The 13,412-nt window shown below is 59.5% G+C and overlaps 1 protein-coding gene across 1 annotated transcript in view; it reads right to left on the bottom strand.

Annotated features, from left to right (window-relative positions):
* Window positions 1-3,020: 3,020 nt before the first annotated feature.
* SLC6A3 (solute carrier family 6 member 3) overlaps window positions 3,021-13,412 on the bottom strand; it is a 38,180-nt gene continuing 27,788 nt past the window's right edge. Inside the window, exons 10-14 of the mRNA XM_040630576.1 lie at window positions 13,081-13,180; window positions 10,570-10,670; window positions 8,978-9,145; window positions 7,789-7,860; window positions 3,021-4,365 (exon numbers count right to left, since the gene is read on the bottom strand). Of these exons, the coding sequence (XP_040486510.1) occupies window positions 4,342-4,365; window positions 7,789-7,860; window positions 8,978-9,145; window positions 10,570-10,670; window positions 13,081-13,180 (465 nt within the window). The 3' untranslated portion in view covers window positions 3,021-4,341. The remainder of the gene's footprint in view (window positions 4,366-7,788; window positions 7,861-8,977; window positions 9,146-10,569; window positions 10,671-13,080; window positions 13,181-13,412) is intronic.

Here is a 13,412-nt window from a genome sequence, read left to right as displayed (position 1 = left end):
GTGCACAGTGGCGAGCGGCATCGCACCCCATCTGCTTGGCACGTCCTCGTGCTTAATGGGGCTGAGTGTCTGTCCGCGGCGCACCAACCACGGGGACACGCGCCTTTGCTGTGGGCCTGCCCAAGATGCCTGCCCACTTTCCTACCGAGTTTTTGTGGTATGAGAACTCATCTTCCACATACATTTGTTTTTTTGCGCAGGGTTCCTGGCTCACAGCTCCCCCAACTCTTGGCATTTCCTGAAAGAAGAGCCAGGGGAGCCTCTTTCGTTACGATGTTTGGTCCCTGGTCCTGGGTCCCTGAGGTCCCTTCCCGCCACCAGGATCAGATGTGTGTCTTGTCATTCACAAGCCCCTTCACACCACAACTGGGTTTACGTTTATGAGGTGACTTTGGGAAATGTCTGAAGGAGAAGGACTGGTTGCCAAGGGAACCAGCCTGAATTAAGGGTTGGAACTTTCAGGCCTGCCCCTTGATTTCCTGGGGAGCCCAGAGGGAGGGTGAATCAGTCACCAGTAGCCAACCACACCTCTGTAGTGAAGGCTTCTACAACTGGAAAGGACGGGGATCAGAGAGCGTCCAGGTCGGCGAACCAGACCGCCTCCATGCGCCACCGTGCTGTGCCCCAAACTCCGGGAGGACAGGAATTCTGTTGCTATGGACATCGCCCTGTGTGTCCCTTCCTCTGGTAGTTGATTTGTACCCCGTACCATCCTTGGTAATAAACCAGTGATCTAGTGAATTAACTAGTTTCCCTGAGTTCCATGAGCCACTCTAGCCAATTAATCGAACCCGGGGAGGGCATTGTGGAAGCCTCTGATTTACGGCCATTTCCTCAGAATCACAGGTGATGGCCCGGACTTGTGACTGGCGTCCAAAGTGGCAGTGGGGTGGTCGCGTGGGACTGAGCCCTTAGCCTGCGGGATCCAACGCCAGGTCCAGGTAGACGATGTCAGGATTGAGTCAAACTGCAGGACACCCAGCTGGGGCTGCATGGACTTGCTTGGTGTGGGGAACTCTCCCTCCTGTCAGAACCGGATTCAGAACCAACACTGACCACTGATCAACAATGTCCCCAGTTTTCATTGATTTGTAGGAGCTCTTTATATATTTGAGGTCACTTGCATATGTGGCTCAGCTCTGGGCAGCATACGGCTCTCTGTCCATGGGTTGCCTAGGCAGGACCCCAGCCCAGACACCTGGGGCCGGGACACCAATGAAACTCCTGTCACAACCCACGGGCTGTGGAGACAAGAACTCTCAGTAATGCTGGGGTGGCTGGGCTCCACGGAAGCAGCTTCCTGGGACTGTCCAGAGAGGGGCTGCAGCCCCGGGCTGTGCTTGGCTTTCCATGAGGATCTCTCCTGGTTGCTGCAGACCCAGTGTGAGAGTGTGTGCGTGTGCACGTGCGTGCTCATGTGTGACATGTGCCCATGTGCACGTGCTGTGTGTGTCCACGTGCATGTGCCGTGTCCACATGTACGTGCCGTGTCTGTGTGTGTCAACATGCACATGCCATGTGTCCACATGCTATGTGCATGTATGTCCATGTGCATATCGCTGTGCGTCCACGTGCACGTGCCGTGTGTCCACGTGTACATGCCATGTGTGTATCCATGTGCATGCGCCGTGTGTCCACGTGCACGTGTAACGTGTCCACGTGCCGTGTGTGTCCGTGTGTACACTCCGCATGCGCACGTGCGTGTGGACACGTATGAGGAGTGCAGCCTGTGTATTTGCATGTTCGTGTGCATGCACTGGGCAGCATGCATGCTGTGTGTACATGCATGTGTGTCCCTGTGTGTCTGGGTATGGAGGAAGGACAACCTGACCCCTAGGAATTCTGCGATGTCTTTCTCACTCCAAGACCTCTGGCCCCACAGCTCTCCCAGGCATGTGACTCCTGGAAGCCTCCCCGTGGGGCTGTGGCCACAATCAGGCCTTTGTTTTATGTGCTTCTTCCAGGGCACTGCAGGTGTCCACACTGCACCTGGGGTGAGGGCACAGCTGGAAGAGGCCAGGGTCCTTCCTGCACTGTGGGAGGCCCCCACGGTGAGTCCACGTGCACCCTGCCTGTTCCTGAGGTACCTCGGTGACTGGGGAGCATGGGGCATAATGACACTATGGTCCACGTGGTTCATCCCCTTGGGGCAGGTTTTTTGTCCCCCGGGGTCTGTTGTGATGGCTCATCTTCACCTTCACATCCAGAGGCTGCAGAGGTGGAGATGACTGTGGGGACGGGACCCCAGGGAAGAGCACAGGAAGCTCTGGAAGGTCGAGGCGTGGCTTACCAGCATGTGGCTGGCAGAATGGAGCTGACCCGTGGACTGTGTGTGTGTCCCTGATAAAGTGACACCCAAAGGAAGCAAGGTGTTCTTTGGGAGATCTGGAGGAAGAATGGTCGCGTGGATGGAGAATGAGGGCCCTCATATGAGGGCGCTCTCAGGACCCTCCATCTGGGGCAGGGTTGGGGGGCCTCCTGGGAGGGACCAGGGTCCTATGAGGTGGGTCATGGCCGGGTGGGAGGGACCCGCTGCCTGAATGCTTAGATCATGGTAGGGGCATTGGTGTCTATTCCAGGCTTAACGATAAGCCATAGAGGTCTCCTCTGGGCCGTGGCCAGAGCTGACTGGTATCTAGGACGCTTTTGGCCACAGAGCGCACAAGAGATCTTCAAGGGACCAAGGGCAGGAGGCCACTCAGGACTCTGGTGTCCTGTCCCCAGGAGAGGGGCTTGGGTTGGGTGGTGGCGGTAGGTCTGACTGCAGGGCTGGAGTCGGAACACGTGGGGAGCCTGCAGGGGGAGCTGATGGGCAGAGGAAGGCTCAGGAGAGGCAGGACGGGGTGGCACAGAGCCAGCGGGTGTGAGGGGAAGGTGCAGGCCTGGGCACTGGGGTCCAGGCCAAGCCTAGCAGTGCTCCCTCTGGGTGGGAGAGGCACTGGGTTAGGAGAAGGAGCTGCTGCTCTCAGGGCAGCGGGTGGCCACAGCTTGAGCCAACAAAGGCGGCCGCACAGCCATGGTCCATTTTCCCACATAGATTTATTGTTGGAGACGACTCACACGGGGTGTCGACTATGGACACAGACAGACAGAGACACTGACGACACCGCTGTCTACACAGAGTACTCAAGGCGCCTCGAAAGGCAAAGGTAAACCCGATTCCTCCTGGCCACAGCTGCCAGCCACCTGCAGTCCACGAGCTAGTTTCCTGAGCGGTAAGCTCCTCAGTGCCCGGCACCCAGGGCCCCTCGCCGGGGACGGCCGCACGACGGCGCTCACGGTGTAACCTCTCGGCACCAGGGGCACGGAGCCGCGAGCGGCCTCCCCCTTCCGGCAGCCGCGTTCCCGTCGGGCGGTGCCAGGGTGCGGGGAGCAGCGCGGCCACGGTCCTCGCTCGGGACTGCTGACATGCTCATCAAGGGTGCCCGCACATCGCAGCAGACCTTCAGAAAGCAGCCCTGCGTTCTGAGAATGAGTACTGACTCACAGGAACTAGGACTAACAGCCACTCCCAACACGAGCAGCCTTGCTGCGGATGTGACGTGTGCCCGAGAGAACTGAAATCCGGCGGGGGCTTCCTCCCCGGGTCCTGGGTCTCCAGGCTGCCTGCCACAGGCGCTCTGAGCAGTCAGGGCCCAGTGGGTGGGCACGCGCCCCTTCCTCCCGTGGCCGGGGGTCCGCGGTGAGGCGGCCACGGCTGAACGGGGCCCACGGCGGGCAGGAGGGGCAGAAGCCAAGCAGGAGCCCCGAGTTGTATTTCTGTCAGCTTGAAGGGAATACAGAGCAGCCCCATGACACACCAGGACCCCAGGCGGGCTCCGAGCACACGGGGTGTGTGGTGTGGGGACGCACGGTGGCCCCCACTTTATTGCCTTGTGTGGTTTCCCCAGCGCACCTTCTGCACAATTAGGCAACATATGACATTTGGCTCTTTCAGTTTGAGCAAAGCAAATACCCAGGGGTGACGAGCACTGGGCTCTCAGCATCCACAGTGACCGCTTTCTCCGGACACAGCGATGACAGCAAGGCCCGCGCTGCGGGGCGGAGGCAGGGGGCGGGGCTGTAAGGGGGCGGGCTCGGCACAAACAACACGAAGGACGTTTTCTACCTGCAGGAACGGGCACAGATCTACGTTAAGTGATCACGACACAGCACGGACGGCCAGTCCTCTCCGGCGGCAAAGGAAGGGCGCTATTGGCCTGGAGACAGAGCCTCCGCGTGGTTCTGGGAAAGCAGGAGTCGACGGTCGGCGCCCCCGCCTTCCTCTCGAAGCCGGGGTTCCCCTCTGTGCCGGCGTCTCTCCTGCGGTGGGGCGGCCGTCCCGGGCCTCCTCCACGCCGTCTACACCAGGAGCCAGTGACGCAGCTAGGAAGGAAACAGGGCTTTTCAGAAGCCAAGCAGGGGGCTACTGGGTTAAAGGCGGCTCCTGGCTGCCAGCCTGATGCGCTCTCGCTCTGGGAGACGCCGTGCAGCCCAGGAAGCTCATGTGGGAGGCGCGGGAGCAGCACTGCGCTGGAGCACCACAGGCCCGATGCCCAAGTGAACCTTCCGGAAAGACGCCTCATGTATACGCCCTTATATAGAGTCTGTAGACGTGAACAACCTTATGTGAATAATGACACATAATGAGCCTTATGTCAATACATATGAATAAGTCTGTGGGCAAGGAGCAGACGGAAGGCACAGCTGCAGCGAGGGGCCGGTGCGGGGACCAGCAGCCCCGGAGGCCCCCGGGTGTGTGTCCCATCAGCGGCTGGGCAGACCGGGCAGGCAGACTGGCGATGCCCCGAGGCCCCTTGGGCCACCTCTCTGGGGCCTCTGATCCCATCCCAGGGAAAAGCGGTACCCCGCGCTGGCTTCCTGCTTCGCGTGACCCCCAAGGAGCTCGGGGCAGGCCTGGCTCACCGCCTGGGGAGGCCAAGATCGACAAGAGTGGGTATTTAGTTCTCCAGCAAATGTCACCGCCTGTTACGCAGCTGTGAGTTGGGGCTGTTTCTGAGCACGAGCCATTCGATCACGTTAAATGGCAAGAGCCATGTTTTTATTCAGAGCGAGAGCGTGCAGGGCTCCTGTGTGACGGAGGCGCAGTGGGCACGGGAAGAGGCCAGATCTACCGCTGGTAGGACACGGCTCCCTGACCGTCCGGGGAAGCTGCAGGCCGGGCCAGGACACACTCACGCTGCCAGCCGGGCTCCCCAGGGGCCGGAGCAGGACGGGCAGCCGCAGCCAAGCAGAGCTGTGTAGGGCACACGGGGGGGAGGGAGCTGGGGGGCCAGAGCCCTAGAGCTCCACGGGGACACCCCGCTTCTGACCGATGTGTTTTTCGGGAACACTGAAGTATCTACAGATGCGAGGAAACTATATGGTGCACAGGGCCCGGGAAAGATCCAAAGTGGATTAGGGTCGTGTTTGCCTCAGGGATGGGTGGGGGGAGGTGCGGCAGGTGCACGCGAGTTACTGTCGACCTGAAACGTCTGTGTGGAAGTTGGTGCGGTTTGCTCTTCAGATAAATAGCGGACAGGCCGCTGCGTGTGGACTGAGGCGAGGGTGCCGTACAACGTGCGCCTGAGTCACCGAGTTTACAAAGCTTCCGAGAGAGCATGCGAACCAGACGACGGGGCAAGGTCACAACCAGAGCCCCGAGGGGAGCAGAGCAAGAGGCAAGGCTGGAAGGCATGGCCGCGAAGCTCCCAGAACTGACAAAAACGTCGATCTGCAGACCCTGGGCACACACGCAGTCTCAGGGCAGAAGCAGAGGGAGCCGCCGAGAACTCACGGCTTCACGACCCGGAAGACCGCGGCTGTCCGTCGTGAACTGTGTGCACACAGAGAGCCTGTTTCATGAATACGGGCAAAATAGAGACATTCCCGGGCACACAAGAGGGGGAAGCTTATCAAGAGATCACCTGAGGCGAAAGTCTGAAGGATTTTTTCTTTTAAAGCAAGAAAATGATCCTCAAAGAAAAGATGTAGATGCCAAAAAGGAGGACGGAAAGATAAACACCCAACACGCACACTGACCCCGGAGAGCGTTTCTATGCAAGACAGCAATGACCACGATCCTAATGCGTCTAGTTTGGGGGTCAAAAAAGACAGAAATGGAGTACTGGGTCCTAATAAGCGAATAATCAGTAAGAGAAGTTCTAAGTCCTTGTAATATTCAGGATGGGGGTTGAGATATTGTGTCACTTTGTATATTTTAAGTAAAATATACATTTTAAAGATAACTATTAAAAGAATAAAGGATAGATATATAAGCAAAGTATGTAAGTTCCAAACAGAGAGAAAACATTAGAAAAAGGCGGGGAAATAAAAAGGAAATCTCCCAAAAAGCAATCCATAAAAAGGTCATAAAGGAGAAAAATAAACACTAAAAATGGGGCAGAGTTAAAAAGCCTAGAATCAATATTAATAATTAATATTAACAATCACAACAAATGGAAGTGGATTAATCTCTTTGTCAGAGTAAAAAATTCCAGATGTATAACAGGTTTGCAAAAGATACCTACATTTTGAGATCACTACAAAGTTGGAAGTTAAAAGACTGTAAAGATGTTTCTGGCAAACTCAGGAGAAACGTGGTGCAATGATCATCTCAGACCCGGAGGACTTTCAGAACAAAAGCCCCACGAGGGACAGAGGACACATGAAGTCCCAGGGGAGAAGTGACAATTCTCAACCTGTATTCACCCCAGAAAGCAGCCTCGGGATATATAAAGCAAAAAACTGGTGGGATTACGGGGGAAATTGGACAAATACCAGGGTGGGATATTCTGCAAACGTTTCCCAGTTACCCACGGTCAAGCGGAGCTGAAGTCAGAGAAGTGGTACAAGGTCAGAGCGGCACGGTCACCAGCGTAATGGGGCAGACGGAAGGGGAGGCACATGCCAGCAACTAAAGGACACACATGCATCCAAACACCACGTCACGTCTGCCACGGCGGGTCAGGGGCTCCGCCGCACAGAGGTCTTCACACGCTTCCAAGGGCAGGTGGCCCAGATGCGATGGATCAGACACTGATCACGAAAGTATCAATGAAACATCCCCATAGGTTCGGGGATTTGAAACCAGACTTCCAAGCAACTAGTGGGTTGACAAGATCACAATGAAAATTAAAATACCCTTAGCACCAAATGATAAGGAAAAGGCTATGCTAAGTGTTGTGGATACACCCCGCGCACGGCCTTGAGCGCTTCCATTAGGAAAGAAGGGAGCTTGAGAATTAGCGACCTAAGGTCTCATTTAGGAAGTTAGCACACGTGTAACAGATCAAATCCAAGGAAGGCATGGGCCCAATCCTGCCGCAGGCCTGGTGTGACCCTGCCCTCTCCCCCTGGAGGCCCCAGGTCTCCTGGCTCTCTGCAGCCCCCACCCCAACAGTCTGCAGCAGCTGAGTGACCCCCTTGGGTCTGGATCCGTCAGAGCACCTCCTGCACCCCCCAATCCCGTGAGGCCAGGGCTCTGAGCTGCTTTGGGCCCTCTTCCTCCTCCTCCTCTCCCTCACACAGGGGTCTGCTCAGAGGCCCCCTCGAGGGCCCCCACCCCACTCTCCACCCCTCTGCTTCCTCTTCCTCCCGAGCTTTCTCATTCTGCCCACTGCCCGCCCCCCATCAGTACAGGGGTCCTCCGAGGATGGACCCGCCGGCGCACAGGCATTCCCCAGCCTTTGCTCAGGGAATGAACACAGCCTTGTGGCTTGCAGAGGGCCTAGAGGGCCCATGGCTTAGGGGCAAGTATAAGGCTCAGAATTCTCCCCGAGGGCAGGCGGTGGGGAGACCAGCACTCACCCTGAACTGGCGTATCTCTCCGCTGTCCACCAGCTCACGCTCCTGCTCGGGCGTGATGGCATAGGCCAGTTTCTAGAAGAAAAGGAGAGGCCGTGGGCACCAGTGCACTCAGTGAGGTGCAGGGGCCCCTCCTGACATGCCGTCAGATGCTGGGGCTGACGGCTGGACCTCCCCAGACCCTGAAGCAGAGTCCAGGCCACGAGAAAGTACAAGTTTCTGTCCCTATGCCAGGCTTGCTATGGGTTCCGAGTAAGGGTACTCAGCGTGCATCCCCCTCTGTCTTGAGGCCAGGGGACCCTCCCATGGTGGTTTGTGTTCAGAGTCTGGACCTTTGGGCTGCAGGCCCCCCACCCCCTCTCACCTGGGCCCTGCAGGCAGGGAGAGGTGTGTGGGAGGGGTCCCCACTGCATGATCCTGGCCTGCTTTGCCTGGGGCTTCCTCCGCCCTCCCTCCCAACAGTTCCTGTGACCTGGCACCTGTGGGGTGCTCCTTCCAAGGAGGCCTGGGTCCTTCGTTTCTTCCGGGAATCCCAGCGCCAGGAGGTGAATTGGTGCCCTCGTGACCAGTCCCCCACCCCCTCCTTTACAGGTGGCAGGAGCGCGTGCCTGACGGAGACCCCAGGGCAAACCCCGGCCACACAGGGGTTTCTGCAGGTGGCCCCGCTGCCCCTGCTCGGGCACAGGGGTGCTCGACCTCCGAATCCACCCCAGCCCCCCGCCGCTGCCTTCTCACCTTCAGCACACTCTGTAGAGCACGCGTGTGCACATGGAGCACATGCGAGGGCACGGACCCCGGCAGGAGCACACAGGTGCACTCGTGAGGGCCCGCACGGACGCGCACGGACGCGCGCGGACGCGCACGCACGCGGACACGCACACGGGCGGACGCGCACGCATGCGGACCCGCACACGGGCGGACGCACACGGACGGACGCACACGGACACACACACGGGCGGACGCGCACGCATGCGGACCCGCACACGGACACACACACGGGCGGACGCGCACGCACGCGGGCGCGCACACAGGCACAGCCAGCTCCCTCCCGCACCTGCCCGGCCATACTCCACCATGGCCCCCGCCCCCACCAGCCCTCCCTGGAGGTCAGAGAGGAAAAGGCAGCGGCGGACCTGAGAGGCGGTCTCCCCGCGTGGGCAGGGCAGGGTGAGGGGCCCGCGTAAACACGCACCTCCCGCAGCGAGCCGGGCAGGCTGCAGAACTTGTAGGCTGCGTAGATGGGCACCATGGACATGGAGGACGTGGCGATGGCCCAGCCCAGCGCGTTGGCCCACTCGGGGAAGATGTAGGCTCCGTAGTGCGGGGGCCTGAAGGTCACAATGCTCACCACAACCACAAACTGAAACCAAGGGCAGAGGTCAGGCGCCTGTCAGGGGGCGGCTGGGTCAGGGCGGACGGGGAGCGAGCGTTTCACCAGGAGGGTCTCCCGGCCACGGAGGCTCGGTGGCTCGGGGCCAGGGGCCCGCCCACGGGGGAGTCCTGGCTGCCAGCCTGCTGCGCGTGTGCCGTGTGCTCCGCGAGGGCTGTGCTCCCAGGGCAGGAGGGGTGCGCACCCCCGAGGGGGATGCTCGGCAGCCTCACAGCTGCCCTTGGAAAGCCCACGGGTCGTCCTATCCGGGAGACCCGGCCTGGCTTATCCAGCGTGCCCACGGACCCCTCAGCCTTCTGGGCACAGCTGAGATGAAGGAGATGCAGGTGCTAGGAGCAGGACCCCGGGGGCGGGGGCGGGGGCGGGATCAGCAGCTTCTGAGTGTCTGGGTGCAGCTCCGGGAGAAACTGCTGATTATGCCCACAGCCAGGCTCCTGCTCCCTCCCTCTCTGCCTGCCTCTGTCTCTGTCTCTGTCTCTCTGTCTCCAACTGTTTCCGTCTCTGTCTCCATCTCTGTCTCTTCTCCATCTCTGTCTCTATGTCTGTCTCTGTCTCCATCTCTCTTAGTCTCCGTCTCTCTTTCTCTGTCTCTGCCTGTCTCCGTCTCCGTCTCTGTCTCCATCTCTGTCTCTGTCTGTCTCTATCTCTCTCTCTCCATCTCTCTCTCTGTCTCTGTCTGTTTCTGCCTCTCACTAGCCTGGGGTTGGCCCAGGATGGCGTTTTCCTCATCTGCCGCCAGTCCCAGACATGCCGGGGGTGGGGGAGACACGCGTCTCTGAGTGGTTCATGGGGCGCTCTGCTCAGACCTGGACAGCCCTTGAACGGCCTCCGGCAGGACACGTCAGGCCCTGTGAGCCATCGGGTCCTGGCCACACGACGAGTCCCCCCGCTGCTGCAGTGTGGCAGCCGCATGGCCCTGTGCTCATGAAGCCTGCGGCCGGCGGACTTGGCCCACGGGCTTGGGCTGGTGGTCCCTGGCCGCGATGAGAAGAGCCAGGCGGCTACCGGACATGCTTGTGGTGGCCATGCTGTGAGAGGATCTAAGTCGCTCCTGTCCTTGGCATTTGGGTCCTTGTGCCCTCTCTCCCCAGAAGTCTAAGTTCCACGACTGTCCTGAGGCAGGAGCCAGCCAATGGCCGTGCTTGGCTCTGGCCTCCCCTCCACGGCAGAGCTGTGATGGGCAGCGGCCTTAACTGGGTATAGTGTTACCGTGGATCCTGCGTGAGGTTTCTCAGTGGGTCCAGAGGGCAGAGGACGCCTTCAGGAGGCCACGGAGGATTTTAGGCGCCCACCCCCTCCCCAGCCTCTCACAGTCAGTGAAAGCCCGGGTGCGTGTGGCCGCCGGGGGACCTGGGCCTGGGGGAGGGGTTGGTTTGCACACGCGGGGCCCTTACCAGGAGGAAGCAGGGGCTGACGAACTTCCAGCACAGCCTCCAGTAAAGGCTGGGCCGCTGCCCGGTCATCTGCTTGATGTCCTCACTGAACTGCCTCACGCCTACGGTGGAAGGAGCCGAGCGGACCGGTCAGGACGGCACGCTCCCCGCCCTGGTCCCACCCCCACCTCCTGCAGCCCCCCGAGACCTCCCTCCAGCAGTCAGGACGGCACGTTCCCCACCCAGGGTCCTACCCCACCTCCTGCAGCCTCCCCAGACCTCCCGGTGGTCCTGCTGGCCAGGGTCCCCATGCATGTTCACTGCGGTGACACCAGGTGACAGGTGCTCAACCATCATGGGCACCGAGGGACATGTGTGGGGCGCCGGTGGCTCCCCCGCCTTTTCTCGTCCTCTTCCTCCCTCAGCGCTTCCTCCCTTGTCCTAGGCTGTCCTGCCTCCCCTTGGCCAGAACCGCTGCTTTTTCTCTTTAAAAAAATTGTGGTAAAATACACATAACATAACATTTGCTGTTTTCACCATTCTTACATGTGGGGCTCAGAGCCGCTAATTCACGTTGCTGTGCGACCATCACTGCATCGATGGTTCTAGAACTTTCCCATCTCCCCAAACCGAAGGTCTGTCCTGGTGAAGCACTAGCTCCACGCCCCTCCCCAGCCCCGGGAGCCCACTGTCACTTTCTGTCTCATGTGAGTGCCACCCTATAGGACTTGTCCTTTCCCGATTGGCTTATCTTGCTCGGCCTGAGGTTCTCAAGCCTCCTCCGTGTTGTGGCCGGTGTCAAGAATGTCCTTCCTTTCGAGGCTGAAAATATTCCAGGATCTGTTTACAATTGTTATCTTTTAGGGAAAGCTATTTCTAGAAACTTACTGAGCCGGCATGTTCTCTAGGAGGTCTCAACAGTGATTTCTCTCACCCTGAGGCTGGCCTGGCCCCTGCTTGGACGACCACAGCTGGTCCACTGAGCCTCGGGTGAGTCTCGTGAGGGTTGCATTGGGGACATGTTCGGAAGACCCCTCCATTCAGAATTCCCTCTGCACACGTCAGCCCCATCATTGGAACCCCGGACACAGAGATGGACCAGAGGCAGGGTGGGATGGAGAAGGGTGAACCCAAGGCCAGCCCCTCGGCCCCTCTGGACTCGGCCCCACGAGTGGTCAGGGCAGCCCATGGCCCCTCCTGGTGCTGGGCTGTTGGCTCGAAACCAACAAGGACCCTTGGTGCACAGAGAGCCTGGCACACTAACACATCTTACAGGAAACACAGCCTGTGTGTAGGGATGAGGGATGTGAATGGCCGTTTGAAGAAACAACGTGGGCTCTGTCTTCCGAGGCTCTGGGGAGCACGTGGTCACCAGCGTCTCTCCCGCCTCACCAGCACTGAGCTCATGACCGATGGACGCATTTGGGGCGCCTCCTCTCTTTCACTGTGGGGTTTCATTTGGGGGTGGGGAAGAGAGCCCAGTTTAAAATGATCGAGTATTGATTCTAGGTGCCAATGAAAGCACAGGGTTCAATATTTCCCTTTTCTGTAGAAAAGAAAATATAATTGAAAAAGCGTCCTGGGAACCTGAACTGTCAGGTGCAGCCTCGCAAGGCCGACGTGCTTCTTCAGGCACGCTGTCCATGGCCCTGAGGCAGAGGCCGTGAGCCTGCGCCACACTAGGGCTCTCACAGAGGGGGGCTGGCGCCGCACGGCAAACCGTTAGCTCTGGGCTGGAGCACATAGCCAGGGAGAGGTGCATCTGCTCCCCAGAGCTGTCCCCGCTAAGTGCCCCAGAGAAGCCTGGCCAGGTGCTCTCTCCTTACGGGACAGCAGGCAAGGTGGGCAGCTTGCCCAGGTCAGCACGCTGAGAAAGGACAGCAGCTTCTCCAGCTCGGGTGCCCGTGGCTGTCACGACACCCGGAGCACGACTCAGCGGCCCAGCGGGGGTGGGACAGCCATGGCAGTAGGGGCCCAGCCTTGTCTGGGTGCTGCCTGCCCGCCTGAGGCTCCCAGCCTCGAGAGGCTCGGAGCTCTAACTCAGGAGCTTAGGAGCCAGCAGCTGACGGGTCAGCAGCGACGGCGGGGGCTGAGGGGCTCTGTCCCTGTGAGGGGCTGGCGGGTGAGCTGTGGCTCAGTGACACACGCCGGTCAGCCCCACCTCCTGAACTGCGTTACTGGTCACGTTCCCCAGTGAGGAACAGGCCTGGTTCTTAGCCGACCACGGAGACCTCACGTCCACTGGTCTCTCTCAGCGGCTGAGGACATCTGCACAGTATGGTCAAGTGGCCACACCGAACAGCTCTGACCACAGTAAGCATCGTGGGGTGCCCCCCCGGCTAACCGTGCTCGCCCATCAGCTGAGCAGTTTCCACGCCTCTTGTCCTTTGTGATGCTGTGGCAACCTCTGCTTCAAGCTTCCTGGAGCTAACGTGCGTCAGGAAGGAAGCTGCACGGGGATGACGCACAAGGATGCCAGCCGGCTGGTCACAGTGACGGCCCTGCGGCCCCGGAGGGGCGCTCCGTCCTTACCGTAGAACCAGGCCACCCCGATGGCCTCGATGAGCACTCCAAAGAGGATGGACGTGCCGGCCGCAAAGTGGTCCAGCAGCGTGAAGACGTAGATGCCGCCCTGGAAGGGAGGGGCTCGCTGAACTAGGGTGCCCGGCGTGGCACGCCTCCCCCGAGGAAGCCCACAGAAACACTCTCCCCAAATAGACACCGGCCCACGGATTCAGTTTACAGATGTATTGTCTTACTCCCTGTAAAGTCCAATCGGAGTCACTGAAATTCAGTCCACACAGCTTCTCAGGGACATACCTTTTGTGCGGTAACAGGAAGGACCTCCCTTCCCCTCCCCTCCC

The sequence above is a fragment of the Ursus maritimus genome, unplaced genomic scaffold, assembly GCF_017311325.1.
Source record: "Ursus maritimus isolate PB19 unplaced genomic scaffold, ASM1731132v1 scaffold_15, whole genome shotgun sequence".
NCBI lineage: Eukaryota > Metazoa > Chordata > Mammalia > Carnivora > Ursidae > Ursus > Ursus maritimus.
This window is presented reverse-complemented; position numbering and strand designations above follow the sequence as displayed.